Raw genomic sequence first — 20,075 nt, 5'->3', positions numbered from 1 at the left:
TAGTTCCACACTCTGTAAAGACAATATGAAATTAGTAAAATCCTTTCTATGGCTGGCATAGGAATAGTGTAGCAAAATAATATGTTACACAGTTAGTTCTGAGGGTCGCGTTTTATTGACTGGAATTCCTCTGTGGTGGCTGGTCTTTGAGAACATAGGGAGGTGGAAGCTGGTACCTAGGAGGAGACTGGGAAGGCACTGTGCTCCTCTGGTATGGCCTCTGTGTGTGGGTTAAGGGCCTTCTGTGCAGCCGTTCCTGAGGTGGATGAGACAGGTTCAAACACAGCTGCGGAGGCGGAGGAGGAATGTTCTGGAGGAACAGAGGTGGCTTCCTCGGTTTTAATGTGTCCAGTTCAAGATGGCAGCTTGAGCAGGACGGTCTGTCTGAAGGCCACAGAGAAATAGATTCGGAACGTATGATACACTCGCATGCTTTGCAAGAGCGGAATATGGCTGCCATCAGGACCAGCGATAGAAACAAGCCAAGCACAGTGAGCAAAGCGATCACGAGGGTTGGTATCCAACGATACCTGTCGGAATGGGCAATGGCACCAGTAGGGCTTGGATACTCCAGGTCAGATCCATGCAGGCACATCCCCCCATAGGTCACGTTCCCTACTGACCTGATCCTGAATTCTGGGAGCATGGCCTGAGCGAAGGATGGCTCCACGTCGCCCTCTGTTGTCTGCATTGCAGACAGCAGTCCCTGGATCTTATGTTTCGGGCATAGGCTCGGAGCTTTCTTGTCCTCCTGACACAAGGTGACATTGTGCCACGATACTACAGTTGAACCCGGCTGGAGGGTGGACACGGAGATGTGACTGCTGCCTGTGTCATTGAAATACTTGGCCATTTTATTGAGAAACAGTTCAATCTTCCGCCTGTCTTTGACGAAAGAGTGGAAGCTGTTCATAGTCCTGATGGTGTAGGTGTGGCAGGGCTCGGAGAGAGGATGACGAAGCTCTATGGTAAAAGGCAGCTCAGCTGAAAGACCACCTGAGTCCCTCGCTATAAGAAGGAGTTCCTGGGGTGAGTACAGCATGTCACTGTCTAGTGGGTAACCAGACAGGAGTCGCTGTTTGTGGTCCAGTGTCAACCAGGACTCTGGGCCAGAGGGAGACCCGTCTGAAGGCCTGATCTTCATCGTTAAGTTGTCTGCAGTCCCATCTTCTGGATCTGAGAATGTGTCTGCCGGTATGCTGAACTCAAACAGGAGCCCGATTGTGGCAATCAGGGGCTTGATAGGCCTTAGAACGATGGGCGAGATGTTTGGAATATCTGAAAAACAATAAAACTGCACGCTTATTTTTAATGCAATCGCTTTTTATTCCTTGCTAAAGCCTTAAAGCTGTAGATTTCACAAGCCTGATTCATACTCTGGGTATTGGATCATTTAAATTCTGATTTCTGATAAATAGTGTACGCTCTCTGTATGATAAAACTTATAACCCAGATACAAAGAGAAAATGCTTTGTAAAGAAGTGACAGTGTCTTAATGTCAAGGAAGCTTTTGTTGTTAGTAACCGTTTTTCATAAAGAGATAATCAAGCAATTCTACTCACAAAGTTAAATTAGGCAGCACTTATTGTAAAACATTTATATTGAAGTACAAATGCACAGTGTTTAAAAACACTGCAGGTGGTTCAAATTGTTTTAATTATTTTACCTGCATAGCCTGGTAACAGGGAGGGCAACTGAGTTGTGAAGAGAATATCCTTAACAGAGGTATAACTTTTTGTCGTCTCTCCTAAAACCTCCGAAACCAAGAAGGAGGGAAGCTGGCCAGAGGTGTAGGTAACAGGACCAAGTGTTGAGAAGGAAAATGATCCATGGAGGCTTGAAAGCCTTATATCTTCTACGTGGAGCATTGAAGTGCTGGACACCCCTGGGTTTAACAGTGTACCGTTAGCAGGCACAGCATTGAGTGGCAGAGAAAACCTTGTGAAGTGAGTATTGGATTGACTGGATACAGGTATTCTAATGGGGGGGGTAACACTGCTTACTGAAGTGATCTGCCAGAAATATGTGCTTGTGAAGCCGAGGCTAATTTGTTGCTGGCTCAGGGAAGTGGGTACCAGATTTAAAATGGACAAGGTTCTGGGGAGTGTTCTTGGAGTTTCTGGCACAGCAGGGACTCGTGTTGCAGTATACAATGTTGGGACTTCGGTTGGAGAGGTTAAGATGGAAACTCCTTCTGTAGGGCTTGGAGCAGCGACCTCAACAGCTGGTGTTAAAGCTGGAATGAAAGATTCTGCACAGGTTGCAGGTTTTGTCAAGCTTGACTCCAAGTCCGGGTTCGTTGTTTCATCTTCCTTCAACCGAGTTGTTACACTGGGGAAGTGGTAGGTGTAAAATGACGTCGAGTGATCTAAAGTTTTTTGGGGCCTGAACATGTCCATAGGTGCGGTGGCTGCAGTGCTGGGTGTCAGCAGAATATGTTCTGATGGTAAAGATGGAGTGATTGAGACACAACATAAGGGGGTTTGACTGTGCATCTGTAGCCAAATGGACTTTGTAGCAAAATCTTCTAACACTGACTTTTCTAGTTCTTCTTTATGAGTCCTTGTTAAAGAAATTGTTCCCTGTGGGGTTGCTGGCTGTTTGGAATCATCTAATATGCTATGAAAGGAGTATCTCACCAGTTTGCTTGAAGTCATTTCAATATACGGCAATGATGGAGTTTCGTCTAACCTCTCACACAGCCGCGTCACTTCAGATACTGACTGAACAAGTTGAGGTGGGTCCACTTCAGGTGAAAGAGAAGGGGTTGAGGGATATGGTATTGGAGTCAGATCCAGCCAAGATTCTGGGTTCTCTGAAGTGCTGGGAGGAGGCATGGCCTTCGTCTGAACTGTCACAGAATCTGAGAGTTTGGAGAGAACAAAGTCACTGTAACTTACAGCGAGTAAAAGTAAGGATGGTTCCAAAACTGAGGATAATCTGAGATGAGGTGCGTCTTGTGAGGGTAATGCAATAGTATCCACTGAATAATCTTTTAGTAATTCTATATCTTGGCTGACCTCTCCCAAGAAAGGAAAAGGGCTTTCGGTTATTATAGGAAAGCTTGTTGCTGGGCTGAGAAGCAGCATGGAGTGATCAAGAGTTTCAGTTATTCCATCTTCCTTAAACTCTGCAAGCCCTATTGCCGAATGCATCATGCTTAGTGTTCGGACAGTCAATGCATCTGTAAGCAAAGCCTCTAGACTGCTGTGTCGAGACACGAGAGGTGATTGCAGGGGTCTTTCACTGTGTGCACTCTCTGAAGTCACCAGATTCTCCCTGGAGCTGCCTTGGCTGAAAGCATCTTGCCCTGGATTGTATAAATAATATAGAATTCAGTGAACACAGCAGAATACCAGGGGATGGAAAACAGTTACATGTCATGTTCTTTATGAACTTCTCAGGGATGTGATGTATTGACCAAATACATTTTTTGTATAGTTCTCTTTAAAATAGTTTTCTTATACAAATACCTTTTGGTATACCTTTCTCTGTTAGTCAGTTCTGCAAAGGAATCAGACGACTCTCTAGCTCTGAGTTTTGACTGAAACGACAAACACTCCCTACCAAACATGAAAACAAATGAATTTCAGTGCAATATACAATGCAGAACGACAACAGAATATTTTAAAACAAGAAGTTAAAACCTACAGTACATACCGATTGTCTCCGTGTCCTGGTGTGACTGAGCTGATTTTGTAGGTATTGTAGAGGTCCTCTTAAAAAGGTATTCACTGTCAGGAGCCATTAGAATGCTTTCAGGAGCATCCTGTCGAGTAAGTGTAGGGAATAGGCTTATACTATCAGTGTCCGTGTAATAAAGCTGAGTCATTGGTGTACCAGGGGCAGCGACTAAAACCACGGACACTGTGGAAGAAGTGCTGGACAAAACTGACGTCCTCTGCATTTGGAAAGCTGCTGTATGCCAGCTTTGCTGCACGCTACTGGTTGACATGGTTGACTTTCCCAACGTCACTTGATATGATGTTGTTGCTACATCTTCAGAGTGCAGCATTGGCCAGGAATCCTCAGCCGGTGGCGTCAGAAGATTTATAAAGGGTTTTGAAGTTAGTTTAGTGAGAATCGTGTGCAGGGATTGGCTCTGTGCTGGAAGCAGGATGTGTGTTTCAGTTGAGGCTGTAGGTGTTGACGCAGCACCTGCAATGTCGTCTACAAAATATTCTAAAATACTGTTTTCGTTTACCAACAAGCAAGGACTTATTGATGGACTAATGTGTGTCCCTGTTGAGCTAAACTCTGGCTCAATCACTAATTCAGACGTTTCGGAACGTGACAGTACTGTCTGATGAGAGATGCTCTTCACATGCTGGGATTCAAGGCCCATGAGGTTTAAAATACTGCTGTATGATAGAAAGACTGAACAAAGCACAGCTGATGAATAATAACTCTGGATAGTTTGAGAAGAGGTCTGTAGCGGTGACATCTGGGAAAGCAATGAGGTTTCTTGGCTCTGGCCTACCATTATACGTGTTGCGATAGTCATGTGCCCCGTGTCTGTAGTTGATATCTTTAGGTCTTCTGCCAAATAGTCTGGAGTAAAGAGACCTGAAGGACAGAGCCTGAGAAACATTGTAGAGAACTCTTCATTGGGCCTAGTGAGCTCTGATTTCAGTGCAGAAGAAACATCTTTTGTCTTGTCTTCAGATGACCTTGCACTTAAACCCATGGAGGATGAAATCCCTGTGGGATAACCCTGAATTTTAATCATTTCTGTGTCTCGCACATATGTGGAAATTGCGGTCATACCCATGTAGGAATAACTGGGGTTCATGGGAAGGGTTGCTGAAACATAGGTAGGTGCGACTGGTGTCATCACTGGGGTAGGGGTATTAATGAGTTGTCGACGCTCCCTCCTCCTGTGTTGAGACCCGCCTCCTCCCCGGGTGAAAACCCTCCAGCCTGTCAGGTGGAGGGCCAGCAGATGGGAAAGATGTCCTGAGTCCTTGCTGTACCTCAGCACCCGAACTAGTTCAGGAACCATTTGAAAATCTCCACAGCCCACTGGCCAGTAAACTTCCACGGCGGCGTGTGTGTCAGGGGAGTCCCCGATACCAGTGTCCTCTGCCAGGAGGGTGCTGTTCTCCAGCTGGAGCTCTGCGGGGCTCCTGAAGGAGCGTAGCTTGAGGGAGAAGGGGTCAAGGTGCAGGTACTCCCCCATTGTGGAGACGAGGAGCAAACGCCTGCCAGCACTCAGGGAGAAGACATCAGCCTGCAGGATGATAGCTGAGTATGTGACTGTTTCACCTGCAGGGCATCCCTGAGAGCTTTTCCTGTTTAAAACAAATACATATACTATATATTCACATACGCTTCAAAATGTATTGTAGTAGCACGTTTAATACTCAACCACTTCTTAATATAGTGAGTTGAATATTTTAATTTTTGTCATTTTTTTCTTTTGCCAGCATTTTGTAGCAATAGACTTATCTTGTGTGTTTATTATAATTTATTACGTAATAATTTAGTACGTGATAGTAGAGCTGTTTCCCTTTTGCATATTATAGGTTCATTTTTTCCAGAAACAGTTGTGAATCTGTCCATCTTCAGGAAACATAAAGACCCTAGCAATGCATGTGCCAAACTCTTGGCTATTTCTTCACAGAAACTGTTCAGGCATTACAAGGAGCCTGTTCACGGGAGTTGTTCAGCTCTCTCAGTTAATTTCTGTTGCAAGCAGTTTTTAATTGAGCTTGCTTATTACAAAGACAACACCGATAGCTAGACACCACAGTTCAGTGAAGATACGGAGCAGAAAAAGCCAAAGAGTCAGGACTCGGGAGTCAAGCAAGGACATACAGCAACTGTGGAAACAAGCAGCTGTAGGAGCTCTGAATTAAAATCTTAAAACCCTGTTGCTGTTCTAAATGTATTAAATCTTTAATATAAGAAGGCTAGATCCAATACTGAGCATTAAAAGAAACCTAGTGTTATTTGCATATATGTATGTTTTTTAAAATGAAAGTATAAGGCCGTTGGATATTAGTTAATTGTTTAATGACCTGATGATAGTGAGACACTCGAGTGACTTTGCCTAAGCATGAAGTTACCTCATTAGTGAGGGAGCAGGCTATGCACAGATAATGAGGTGTTTTAACTTTTTAAATGTCAAGCCGTGTGAAAATCAAGGAAGAAATCACAGAAAGAAAGCGAGTGGACTGACAAGCAGTGAAGCCAAGTCCTCTTTGGTGATCAATCACCACAGTGAGTGTATGGCATAGATGAGCAGCCCAATACACTGATGACATACAAAAGACCAGTCAGTGGGCGGGGAGGGGTCAGATGAGATGACTGAAGCAGGAGTTTCTGGTCAATACAGAGCCCCACTTGTAGTTATTCATGGCAGCCTGACTGGATAATCCCACATTGACCAAGTCCTGGGAATCACCTGATGCCTTTCCAGAGGACTCATCCAGAGGCAACAACTTTCCAGCAGGACAATGGACACCCTCAGGCTGTTTGTGCCACACCAACTTTCTTGCAAAGCTGAGAGGAGGACAGCCATGCTGGGGACACTCTAATCACCAGACTTATTTCCCACTGAACAACTGTGGGAACAGCTGGTTGGGCTGGATGACATGAGACACCTGGGAGTCCGTGACATGCTTGTCCAGGGTCTACTAGAGCAATGGCACAGAATCCCACAAGACTGCATCTGCAACGTGGTGTAAAGCAGGTGTCACAGATGTACAGCTTGTACTGCTTCCAGTGGTTTAACACACCCTAGAACCTTGTGAATTTCAACAGTAGACCACCAGTTTGGAGATATGAAACAGTATAATGAATGCACCTACGACTTGTCTGTCCAATCAAATGTCAGGGTAGCTTCTGCAAAAAAGAGTTTGTCACCTTCCTGATAAGAGGTTTTTGAATTTGTTGCAGGTACAGTATAAACAATGTTTCTTTTGATGCTCAGCATATGTGCAGTGTTTAGACTGCAATGTTTAAAGTCTGTCTTAAACGTAGTACATGAAAAAACACAGCAGTTGTTGTTAGCCTAATTTGTCTTTCCTCATCTGTGTTTTTGCCAGGTGCTTTATTTTCCACCCAGCTTTCAAAGACATGCGGGCTATTTTAATTGGTGCCTCTATATTACAGTATATGTATACTAGAATGAGAGAGCCCTGTGACAGACTGGCGTCCTGTCCTGTGTGCAGTATCACTTTTGCCCTACTCTCTTGGGATAGTGTCTGTGTCCCCATAACAAGGTCCGTTTTCTTTCTGATAATGGATAGAAGAATTTTATTAACGTGTAAGGTTTATTACAGTGTTACAATTCAGTGCACATTTGTAAATTCAGTTCATAACAATGCATCTGTAAGCTGCCCGTTTTTTGAAACGCAGGGGGTTAATGTGGGGGATTCAATTATTGTACCGGACATAATTTCCTATGTGTTTTTGTCAGCAAAAACTGTTTTTCTCATGGTATGCAGAGCTCTTATTAAATAATATCATAGCTTGGCAAGAGAATTTATTGTATTATTGTATTGTAGAATTGTAAATCAAAGGTTGTAAATCACCCCCAGGTTTAGCTCTGCTTCGAAGGAACGCAGCTTCAACAGCCAGAGCTACCGCCCATGTGCTAACGCGTGAACACTGCAAAGAAACGCTCTTACGCATGTTGATTTCGCCGGCCGTGCCTCCTGAGGGAGCGGGCTTTGAGACTGTGAGTGCCATTGAGAACGTGGAGGTGAAAATGTGTGGAAGGAGAGGGCTCCTGTCGGCAGTGGCCCACTGCAGTCACAGCGATGGTGTAGTCCCCTCTCTCCTCGCTGACCGCCAGGCCCTGCAGGCTCTGAGTCTGGGGGTTGTAGTCCAGCCACCTTGGCAATTTATTGATGGTGCCAGCTAGGGAGACCTGTGAGTGAAGAGTCATTGACAGTACAGGTCTCTCAGGCCACATTTACACTCTGAGCAACCCCATCCATCCGTCCATTCATTCATCTGTCTTGTAACATCTTCATCCAGTTCAGGGTCGTGGGGGAGCTGGGTCCTATCCTGGCAAGCAAAGCGGTTCATCCAAGCAACCCATTAAAAATTCCCTTTTAAAAAGGCCTCTGTACTATGGTGCTGCTGCTTCGATGAGACTTTTAAGACATGACTCACTAACCAATAACAAGCATAGTAAAACACACCTGAATGATTTGAGAAATACAGTATATCATACAAACAAAGGCAGATCGGTTCACATGGAGGACAGTCCACTATTCTGGGGCTGGTGAAAAGCAAAGCACTTTTTATGTTGTAGTTGGGGCAACCTTGTTGTGAAAGGCGCTTTATAAAAATACATTGAATTGAATTGAAGAGTTAAGCCTTCTCAATTCTCAGCTGAAACACTGCAGAAATCTCAGTTTTTTTCTTTGGAGGAATTTGGAAGTGCAACTGCAAACAAGTTTACATAGCAACTGCATAGTTTACATAGTCCTGCATGTTAATAAACATTAAAAGGTCTGCCATTTATAGTTCTGCCTACAGTAATAAATTATTTATAATAATTATATCACATATATATATCACATTTCTTTTGTAGAATTGGGACTATAACTATTATGGACTACTGTATATCAAAGAGAGAGGAAGTTAGTATAGATACATCCCACCTCCTCCACTTAGAGGCACTGGTCTTGTGCGTTTGTGGTTTATACTGTACCTTTACACTTACTTTTTCAATAAATACCAATATACAGAAGTTTACACACCTTTGTAAAGTACACTATGATACATAAGAGATATTCACCAGATTAACTTTGTCTAGCCTTAAACACGGATGTTTAAAAGTTGTATAATGCATTGGTAAGGCCTCATTTAGAATATGGTGTAAATATTTTGTAATTATTGCCTTGGAATGTCCTACACTCACAGGCTGAAAAACAGAATCTTTAAGATCTTGAACAGAGAAGACTGAGCAGAACAGATACAGAATTCCAAATCTTAAGAGGCTTTGGCAAAATCAGCCCAGCAGATTTAATTATTAATAATGATTCCTCACACTTACATAGCACATTTCTGGATAATCCACTGAAAGAGCTTTACAGGTAATGGGGACTCCCCTCCACCACCACCAGTGTGCAGCCCCACCTGGATGATGAGATGGCAGCCAGGGTGCGCCAGAACACTCACCACACACCAGCTATCAGTGGGGAGAAGCTCAAAGTGATGAGGCCCAATCATAGATGGGTAATATTAGGAAGCCATGATTGGTAAAAGCAAGGGGTCAGATTTGGCCAGGACGCCGGGGTAACACCACCACTCCTTTTGAGAAAAGCCCTGGGTTTTGTTGAGAACGAACAGTGAAAGACAAGCCAAAGGACACAAGTGGATACTGTGTAGAGCTGAGAACATGAAGCACTCTTTTACCCAAAGGGCAGTGAGAATGTGGAACAAGCTACCCTGTCACGTTGTTGAATTTGATGCCCTGGCTGTTTTCAAGAAACAATTGGATGATGCTTTTATCATTTAACTACTAACTACCAAACAGGCTAGGCTGGCCCACGTGGCCTCCTCTTGTTTGGAATATGTCTTATGTTCTTCACAACTGATCTTGTAAGCTGAACCACCCTGCTGTCTGACCCCGTAGTGTAAACGAATGTGGCTGATTAGCATGAACTCAGGCGAGAGACCACTGGCTGGCTGAGCGATAACTACAGAACACAAACACAAAATAGACACTTACTTACCTCATAGTCTTTAACGGGCCCGTGGAAAGCAACAGGGGGGATAGGGTGAAAGAACACAGTCCCTGCGTCGACCTCTTTGTCAGGAATCCCTCTGTACACCCTGACTGAGTTGCAGCTGCGTGGTCCTACCGTGAGGTGGCTGCACATCAAACAAGACCAGAAGAAAGTCTCCAAAAGCACTGGCCTGAGTGAAGACAGAGGAGCCCTGGAAGGGCGTAGCCTAGCCATTAACCCACCACCTCGCAAACGAAGGAATCTGCTCGAACTGCATCCACAAAGACAGAGAGGTGATGCAACAGCCTCCCGGCAACTGACCTCGTACACATCTAAAGTATCATCTCCGCTGTGCGGTTGACATAACCGTCAATCTTGCGCATGTTTAAAAGGAGAAAGAAAAATTGACCCAAAAAAATGTTCTCCTCACCACTTCGGCTTGAATGAATGAAAAACCATCAAAGGATCTAGAGCTGATGGTATCCCAGAATGTGTTAAACCAATGACACACGGGGCAGCTGTCGGCAGAATTTGATCTCTTCCTGTTGCTAGGGAAAAAAACTCCACAAATCGACATTTAAACTGCAACCACAGTAGTCATTTACTGCTATAGTACAAATACATAAAACATGCTCCTTTCTGCATCTCTGCGCCTTTGTTCTTTATGGACAGGTCTCTGTCTTTGTGTCTCCCGTCACCAGGTTTGCTGTGTTGCTTGGAAACCGAGAATGCTTTGGGGCCTTCTGAGGGCTCCTGTAACAAACCACCTCAGTATCTGACAGATGTGCAGTGTAAACAGAGGAGCCCATAGCTCTCTGCTGCCGGTAATTTTTCTAGGGTCCAGTTCTTCCTAATTCTTTACTAATGTATTTAGAATCTAGATGTTCTTTTGGTGGGACTAAATACGTAAAAGGTGGTAGAACATCTCTACCACGCTGTGAATGATTATAAAACCAATGGGAAAATGTTAGTTTATATTATAGTAAGATGTCACTGTACTTTTATACCATGAAATCTCTGTAGTGGAGAAATGTCAAAAGGAAATTCATCATTGCAGCCTCCTTTTATCAGAATGAGAGAACGACTCTCTGTACTGCCTCATTACACAAAGAAACAGATTGAAATTTTACAGATGAAAGATGAAGTCCACTTAAACGTTAATTTAAAAGATAAAGTGTATGTTTAATATTTATTTAAATGTATTACAGTGGAATTTGAGTATAAATTACCTATTTTTAAAGAGACTTTTATTACTCTTAATGATTATTTGACATGCTATTTGGGAACTCAGTAATTGAGTAGAATTGTGAAACTAGTAATTTGTCATTTAAAAGTTTAAAAACGTTTGTTCTCTTCCTTTGCCCATTAGGTGGTGCCATTAAGGCATACACTAAAATCTGTTTTTATCTTAGTCCATCTCTGTATAATGACTCTGTTCTGCATAATGACTAAAGTACTTCTCTATATTAAAAAAATGTGCTTTTTGTGGTCTTGTAATTGGGTGTTAAGCATTTATTAAGACCATAAATGTTTATTCCAAGAAGATGTCAGAGCTTGCTGTTTTCACTAAGTATGAACACTAAGTAATCCTTTACCCCACATGATACCATCACTATGTCATGGTGAATACTGAATATACTGGAGTATTACAACCCAATTATATGTAAAAACGTAGGAATCTAGTGTCAGCGCGAATTCCGCCTCTTTGCATTCTGTTTGTTGGATTTACTTTGAAACTGAAAAACTTCAGACTCAGGTCAATACTCTGTTGGCAACTAACAGACAAAATATTTTTTAAGTAATGAAATTCAGAAACAGTGAAGTGTATTTAGGGTTGCCTTAGGATCTGGAGACAAATTTTCAGAAGTGAGAACTTACAAAAAAAAGTGAGTAAAAAAACTGAGGGAATAATAGTGCATGGCTTGGAAAAGGCAAGTCTGTGAATGAGAGATTACTTTTAAAATTCACAGTTTGAGGTCCTCGTGATAAGACTTCAGTGGTGTTCTCTTACCAACATCAGAAAGCAGGAAATGACACAACTGTTGGCATTATTACCACTAACCAAAGATACATTACTCTTATCAATAAACTGGCTTGTAAGGAATATTTTGACAATGAAAGCCATGACTAGGAAATAGATTTACAGTGCTAAGGAAACGTTTCAGAGTCGTCAAAATAATTATGAGAATTACAGTTTCTTATCATGATATCCTTGTTAATATCAGACTTCTTAAATAACCAAAAGTTTTTTATTCACCAACTTATGTGTTTATTGAGATGCAATTGTTGATTGAAGTACTGTAGTAAAAACGATGGAAATAAATCATGCCATGGTCAAAAGAAGATTTTAGGAGACTTCAGTAAAGGACTAGTTGATGCTCGAATGTCTGGAGAGGGTTACACAACCATTTCTAAAAATTTGGGGCTCCAGGCATAGCTAGACAGGTACTGTAGTCTACAACTGAAAAATATGCAATGCCATGACGACTCTACCAAGACCAACCAAGAAAGTCATGCAGAAGTCAAGAACCCCAGAGTAATTTAAGGATCTGCAGTGGCCTAATGATTTAATGTCAGTGTTCATTCCTCAACCATCAGGAAAAGACTGAACAGGAATGGTTTTCATGGGAGGATAGCCAGAGCCAGGAAGAAATCCTTGCTCTCTAAAAAGAACATCTCAAGTTTACAAAAGAACACCTGGACAATCTACACGTGTATTGTAAGAATGTTCTCTGGACAGACAAGTCAAAGTTTGTACTTTTTGTCCACAATTATAAACATTTTTGGGGGGAGAAAAGCAAACACTGCCTTCCAACAGAGGAATCTCATCTGAACTGAGAAGTATAGTATTGGGAGTATCATCATTTGGGGCTGCTTTGCTGTCTTATGGCCCAGACAACTGTCATCATTGACAGAACCATGAATTAGCTGCTCCTATCAGCAGATTTCAGAGGGTAATCTCAGCCCATCTACTGTATATGTAATAATAATTAATAATAATTACTTACACTTATATAGCGCTTTTCTGGACACTCCACTCAAAGCGCTTTACAGGTAATGGAGACTCCCCTCCACCACCACCAATGTGCAGCCCCACCTGGATGATGTGACGGCAGCCATAGTGCGCCAGAACGCTCACCACACATCAGCTATTAGTGGGGAGGAGAGCAGAGTAATGAAGCCAATTTATAGATGGGGATTATTAGGAGGCCATGATTGGTAAGGGCCAATGGGAAATTTGGCCAGGACGCCGGGGTTACACCCCTACCCTTCTCGAGAAATGCCCTGGGATTTTTAATGAACTCTCCACAGAGAGTCAGGACCTCGGTTTTACATCTCATCCGAAAGATGGAGCCTGTTTACCTTATAGTGTCCCCGTTACTATACTGGGGCATTAGGACCCACAGTCCTAGAACCCCCTGCTGGCCCCACTAACACCTCTTCCAGCAGCAACCTTAGTTTTTCCCAGGAGGTCTCCCATCCAGGTACTGACCAGGCTCACACCTGCTGGGCTTCAGTGGGCTGCCAGCTGTGAGTTGTAGGGTGATATGGCTGCTGGCCATAAGATGTAGAGGAAGATGTGCTGAAAGTGGGTCCTGCAGCAAGAACACATTCTAAACATGCAAGCAGATCTACTAAAGAACGGCTGAAGAAAAATAAATCCTGCATTTTGGATTGACCAAGTCAAAGTCCAGACCTGAGCCCCACTGAAATGTTACGGCAGGACCTAAAGTGAGCTGTTCATGCAAGGCAGCCCACAAATATCACGGACTTCAAGCAGTTCTGTAAGGAGAAATGGGCTACATTTCCTAAAGGCCTATGTAAGAAACTGATGGAGGAAACAGTGGCAGGAAACGTCTAGTTGAAGTCATTGCTGCTCAAGGAGGTGCCACCAGTCACTCTAACAGTGCATATTCAATACATCTTCACATGAAGATATTTACTGTTGGATAATACTGTTAATTAAATACTCCAGATGTTTCTTATGTTACTGTGTGATAAATTTAATCAGGTTATCTTTTTTTAAAATTTCACAGACGTAAGATGTAAGTATGTTTTAGGTCTAAAACATGCAAATAATGCAGGGAGTTCACAAGCATTTTCTCAATAAGAGAAAGTAATTAATTCATGTAAATTCTGTAAGTAATTCATTAATTATTTGCAAAACACAAAAACTGGTATTTAATTTTTAAACTATAACTGTTCTGCATATTTTAAGGCACGATGGTTCTAGAAATGATTCTTATTTAACACATAATCACAAGATCAGTACAACACAGTAAAACACATTTAAATTGATGCTTTTTTTATTTAGACCTATGTTTCAAGGGCAAAACCTCAAAGAAATAAAGAAGTGTACAATTGTTATTGGTCTATAAGGAGAATAATATTGATGTAAATACAGTATGTGGAAATTTCATATTTCATATTCAAACTGTTTCTTTTTGCTTGAATCTCAAAAGCAGCCTTTTGGAGTAAAGGAATACACTACTTTAAATGAATACCACATAATCAAAATTTTTGTGAAATGAATTATAGTTATATATTTGCTTTAGAACCCCTAAATACATCTTATTTTAAATACATTCTACTGAAGACACTCATGACAGTCTAATGATAATGGTAAAGGCAGGAAGTCTAATCTGCAGAAATGACAGGCAAAGGTTTCTCATGATGTGAAACACACAGTTAGGCAATGGATTCTTCTGGTAAAGTGAAGCATAAGGCACTGTGACGTGTACATTTATCAATAGACACTATTAGGTTGGATGTGTACAGGAGAAGGGTGGATATCTAATTAGTGATAATATTCTATTATATAGTAATAATACAGTAATACGCAAAACATCTGCAAAGGAAATTAAAGTTAAGTGTAGAATATACAATGGACCCACGCTATTTATACTGAGACCTTGTGATGTCACTTTCTTCCTCTGCATGGCCTTGGTCCTTTAAAAACAGCTTTTAGATTTCTGAGTCACTTAACACTGTTTCCCATAGTGTTAAATGTTAAAACAATTGGCAATCAACAAGGGAGTAGACCTGACAGGTGTTCTGCTAAAAATAAAAATAAAAATCTAATCACGGAAACACAATAACACTGTGAAATACTGTACACAGTTGAAAGGAAGAGGGATTGTCATTTTTGTCCTGTCCAGTGTTCACAGCTCAACATACAAGCTGGTCTAGCCTTTTGAGTACCAGTGAAATGAAACATACTGCAAGTGTAAGTTACATTTTTATTTTAATCATCTCCCTCCCTCTAAATATCTTGTTGACTGTGATTGTTTGGCATCCACCTCACAATAATATACAATTGCAAAAATCAGAATCTTTAGCAACTGGACAGCATTTTTTTTTTGTTTTTCATGCACCCCAGTAATATTTATTTGCTGTGTGGCTAAAGAAGGCTACTTTTCGAACACAGGCACTGCAGCCTGTAAATAAATGAGTGTCAGAACATGAAACAGATAAATGTTATATTAAGAAACTTTGGTCTCATGGTGCATAAGTACACATGGATTCTTACTAGAAGCTGTGGCATCCATTGACTTAAATTATCCATTAATAATTTAGGATATTTCCTAGTGATAAATTCTGCAGAAAAATTGGATAACTCAGTCACCTCATCTCACATGTTATGATACACCCATCTGGTGAAAAAGATCTCACACAAATACATTCACCTGCTGAACAAGCTGGTTATACTGATACACCCACCTGGTGAACAAGCTGGTTATAATGATACACCCACCTGGTGAACAAGCCAGTCACACCACTACACAAACCCAGAGAACAAGCTGGTTACACAGATTAACCCAGCTGGTGAACAATTTGGTTACACTGTTACACTCACCTGGTGAAAAAGCTGGTTATACTGATACACTCACTTATACACCAAGATACTCACACAGATACACCCACACGATGAACAGCCTGGTCAGTTAGTAATATCTTATTTTTTCCCAGTGGTAGTGATCTCATATATTTTATCCACAATCGGGAAGTTTGAACTAGGAAAACTTTTTACAACAGTAAATTACTGGACTAACTGCTAGGTCCATTTGCGACAGGTACAATCCTTGTTTATAACCAAAAAATAAACCAAAAGAAAATAAATTGATATCATTTTGTAAAATTATTTTATTTCTGTTTGTGTTAGTAGCCTGTCAATTTAGTGGGTCGGGAATCATCTTCTTCTGTCTTCTTCAACAATCAGTAGAGTAAGTGTTTATATTTGCAGTAGATCATACATGCAATACAAGAAAAAAAACAACTGTAAGATTTTGAAGTGGAACTGGTACACAGAAGCAAAAATGAAAGAAGGCTCTGATTAAAGAATATTGAAAAAGACAAAGAATGTAAAAAATGTGTAAAGGGGAACCTAGATAATGCTTCTAATGTAAAAATCATTCCTGTAATCATTCCATCACTGTGCATTAAACCTCTTGACCTCAGCTCTTATTCATCTAAAACAACACCAAAGCAAGCATAACCAGTTATACTGTATGTCCATTCTTTTACTTTGAATGACACCTCCACAATTAAGCGTATGACTCAATGTAACCCTTTGCATACTTTAACTTCTTGGTGAATCACAAGCAGTTGACACAACCAGTTGTCCAGCTTCATGCCTGATCAGAGGTCAACTTCAACCATAAAGAGCTCTTTTCAGGCCAGATACTGTTGGTTGCAAATGAGAGGAGGCCATTTTGGTGAAATCAGAAAATAAAAATAGCATGTCCTCTAAGTAATCTCTTTCATTCAATCACATTGAATTATGTTAGAAATTGTAAAAAGATTTAAAATACAATTTAAGATCTGTGATCCCTTTGCTCGTGGACTTCCTCACTCAGTATCTAATGTTGTTTCGCAGCCTCTTGGTATACTAAGACAATCTTCCTGTCTGTCTCTAGCCCACTGTTTTAACCTCCTCTGTGATTAGTTTGGTGTTTACCTCTCACTTCTGGGCAATATCTCCTATCCAGCCTGTCTATCCCCAAGATATTACAGCCACACTCCTCTCGAGTGCAATACCGAAAAAACCTAACCTTCTCTCAACTCAAACTCTCACTGGAGTTTATAACCTTTGAGCTTCACGTTCCCCCGATGAATAACTACAATCTAACTATTCCCCTATGGGGGAATCAATAAAATCCCCTTTGGGATTTAGAACTGGGTGATTTTCACACTGATAACTGAATTGAGTTGTCTTGCCCCTTTCAGGGATAATGCATCCCCTCCAGGACTCATTACCTGATGTTGTTAACTGACCCCTCGAGGGATAAAAGGAATCCTAGTCTGTTCCCAGTAGCCTCCATAGTTACAGTAACCATTCTTGGTTGATCCCGTTTGGGCAGGTCTGCTCTACCATCTTAATTACCTTAATAGCAGACCTGACTGCGTCTATTACTATTTTACACCTTCATGTCTCAGTCTTCTATTTATTCTAGCAGCTAACATTACGGCACTAGGATGTATTTCCACTGTGGGCTACTATCTCACATTAGCCCAACAAGACCTGAGCTCTTAACCTCAGTTGAAGTTCCCCAACCTCCCTCTCCACCCAATGATCTGACTTACCTCCCCTGCTCAGAACCAACCCACTTTCGGGCCAAAAACCCTCTGAAACCTATCTACAGTAGGTGCCGTTCTTTAGATAAGACAAAACTGAGGTCCTGACTCTCTGCGGTCATTAGAAATTCCAGGGCGTTTCTCGAAAAGAGTAGGGGTGTCACCCCGGTGTCCTGGCTAGATTTCCCCCTGGCTTTTACCAATCATGGCCTCCTAATAATCCTCATCTGTGAATTGGCTTCATCACTCTGTTCTGCTCCCAAGTGATAGCTGGTGTGTGGCGAGTGTACTGGGGCACTATGGCTGCTGTCGCATCGTCCAGATGGAGCTGCACATTGGTGGTGGTGGTGGGGAGTCCCCATTACCTGTAAAGCGCTTTGAGTGGAGTGTCCAGAAAAGCCCACCTGTGTCCACACCTTTGAGTATTTTGAATATTTACTGTATATCAGGTCCACTTGTAGTTTGTTCTGTTTAAGACTTAAAAGGTTCTTAGTTTGTTCTGCCTGTCAGTGTATGGACAAGCCCAAGAATGCCTCTGGTTGCTGTTCTCTGGACAAATTACTTAACTGACTAATCTGCTGTTACATCTTTTCTCTGCTTGACTCTTCATTCACCAATCTGACTCCAGACACCTCCTACACTTTGACAACTCTCAGTCTTCAAGTACGATGTCTTTTATTTCTGGGTCTAACTCCGGGGAGCAGTGGTGCTTGAAATACCTCCGATTCATCCTGTCTGTTGCATCCTTTTACTGGATGTCTTGGCCTATTAGATACAAGTACAGCTAAACTACAGTTCGCTGTGTCAGACTGGACGGATGCAATGATTCATTTACTGCCTCACTAGTCCCCTATTCTCCGATCTGTTTTCCGCCTTTCATTTTGTTGTGTTTTTCAATGTTTGTGTTCTAAAATGTTTGACAACAATCTGGGAAAAAAAGAAGACGTGTGTTTTTTTTATTTTTTTATATTCAAGTCAATCTGCACTTTATGGAAATTTGGAAGCTTTTTTTGTAACTTCTCTTTTTTATGTTTTTGTCATTTGTTTTAGGAACTTTTTGGTTTATTTATCATACCAAAAAAGAGAATAAAAATTGACCCCCCCCCCCCCCAAAAAAAGGAAATGCACTAGTTCAACTTACAATCGATCCAAGCTCACCTAAATGGTCAGGGGACAGCTGCCAAGCCTGGTTCTACCAGATTCACGACAGCTGCAGTACAAACACGCCTGTTCTTGACAAATTCGCTATAATAACAACTTAACATCCACAGTTCAGTGCTAATAGGTGGGGCTGCGCATTGGTGGTGGTGGAGGGGGGGGGGTCCCCATTACCTGTGTAGCCCTTTGAGTGGAGAAAAGCGCTATGTAAGTGTAAGCAATTCTTATTATTAATAGTGCTTCTTTCCAGGTGTGCCTAGTAAGACAGTACGTGCATATTCAGCGGGTAAGGAAGGCACATCACGTGTCCTGGGTTTTGAAACTTTGTATCGATCTTGATTTTTCTGGTCTCCTCTTTTGTTTCTTCAGTTCAGGCATTTGTGCCTGTGCTACAGTTTAGTAGCATTAGCAGGTGACAGCCTACTCACCTAAGCAACATTCCGCAGCAGTTTGCTATCACTTCCTTCATTGCATTGATAGGGTCTTTACCGCTGGCATCAGTCAAGTCTCCTCCCCGCCGTGAATGTGAAAGAGACCAAACTCGGCTGCCACAGGAAGAAGCAGGGGGTATGGTCTGCACTGATACAGGCTGAAACAACTTCTCAAAGTCAGACATTGTCGGAGCGCTGGCATGCAGTGAAGATGGTTTCTGGTTGTGGAGCTGTGTCGCTTCTGCATCGGATAAAGTAAAAAGAGGAAAAAGAACTGCGGCACTTTTCCGAAGGCAGTTTGCACCGTTCCTCTGTGGACACCTAATGGTTGCGTAGCGTTGCACGATTATCCGCGAGAGCACGAGCAGGGAATTTCAAAAACAGTATTGATCTCGACTTCAGAAAGGATAAAAAAAAATGAACTAAAATGTCTGAGCACAGATCCAGCTTTCTTCACATTGGAGATATTGTCTCCCTCTACGCGGAAGGCACAGTCAATGGCTTTATTAGCACTTTGGGGTACGTATTTGCTGTGCAGAATTATTCTATGCATTGCAAGGAATATAATGAGCTATAAAGTTAAATTATGAATCGCACGGTGTAGCGTTTGTCACATGTTCTGTGAGGTTATGATAGATATGATGTTAATGTTGAGAAGACTATCATTTAACATTGTAGTGAACTCGGAACACTTTCTCATGTCATTGGGCCGAAAAGTAGGAAGTAATTTAAAAGTTGTCGAAAAGGCCTGGAGCTCATGCAATGAAAGAAGGAATTGCTTAAGTGTTTTGGGGGGGGTAAAACGGCTGTAGATTATTAGTATTCCATTATATCAGATTACTTTAAATTGTAATGCAAAACTGGTTGTTAATGTAACTGCTCTCCATGTAAACGACTATTTTTGCATAAACCAATGCGCGATATTAACTCTTCAGTGGGCCTTCGGACTTTCTAGAGTTCCGAGACGATTTGCGTATTTTTATAGTTCGCAATAAGATGTTTGTACTAGATTTCAGTTTCTGTATTCACCAATATATTGTTTCACAAGATGTCATTTTAGGAATTATGAATGACTTACAGTACGTGTGTCTAAACACTCAATTCCTTGTGACTGTCAATGCATGGTCTACCTTTTCAAACTTTAACACGCATCTTAAACTTGAACATTTCTTACATTTTGATTTCACAGCAGAAAATGTGGTAGTCAGCGTTTGGGAAATGA

General features: G+C 41.7%; 2 protein-coding genes across 4 annotated transcripts in view; one reads left to right on the top strand and one right to left on the bottom strand.

The window, feature by feature from the left end:
• Window positions 1-112: 112 nt before the first annotated feature.
• LOC148829901 (dystroglycan 1-like) lies at window positions 113-19,038 on the bottom strand. Its single transcript, XM_088922631.1, has 6 exons — window positions 18,851-19,038; window positions 9,696-9,834; window positions 7,635-7,876; window positions 4,768-5,291; window positions 2,699-2,863; window positions 113-1,278 (listed from the first exon to the last, which is right to left on the bottom strand). Exons 1-6 carry the CDS (start codon window positions 19,036-19,038, stop codon window positions 113-115), a joined length of 2,424 nt encoding a protein of 807 aa, XP_088778757.1.
• itpr2 (inositol 1,4,5-trisphosphate receptor, type 2) overlaps window positions 18,976-20,075 on the top strand; it is a 165,432-nt gene continuing 164,332 nt past the window's right edge. For all 3 annotated transcript variants that reach the window (XM_088922826.1, XM_088922825.1, XM_088922824.1), the window contains exon 1: window positions 18,976-19,372. In XM_088922826.1, the coding sequence (XP_088778952.1) occupies window positions 19,281-19,372 (92 nt within the window). In that variant the 5' untranslated portion in view covers window positions 18,976-19,280. The remainder of the gene's footprint in view (window positions 19,373-20,075) is intronic.

The sequence above is a fragment of the Atractosteus spatula genome, chromosome 8, assembly GCF_055471065.1.
Source record: "Atractosteus spatula isolate fAtrSpa1 chromosome 8, fAtrSpa1.hap1, whole genome shotgun sequence".
In the NCBI taxonomy this organism is placed as follows: domain Eukaryota; kingdom Metazoa; phylum Chordata; class Actinopteri; order Semionotiformes; family Lepisosteidae; genus Atractosteus; species Atractosteus spatula.
Note: the sequence above shows the minus strand (reverse complement) of the source record. Positions and strands in the feature narration are given on the sequence as shown.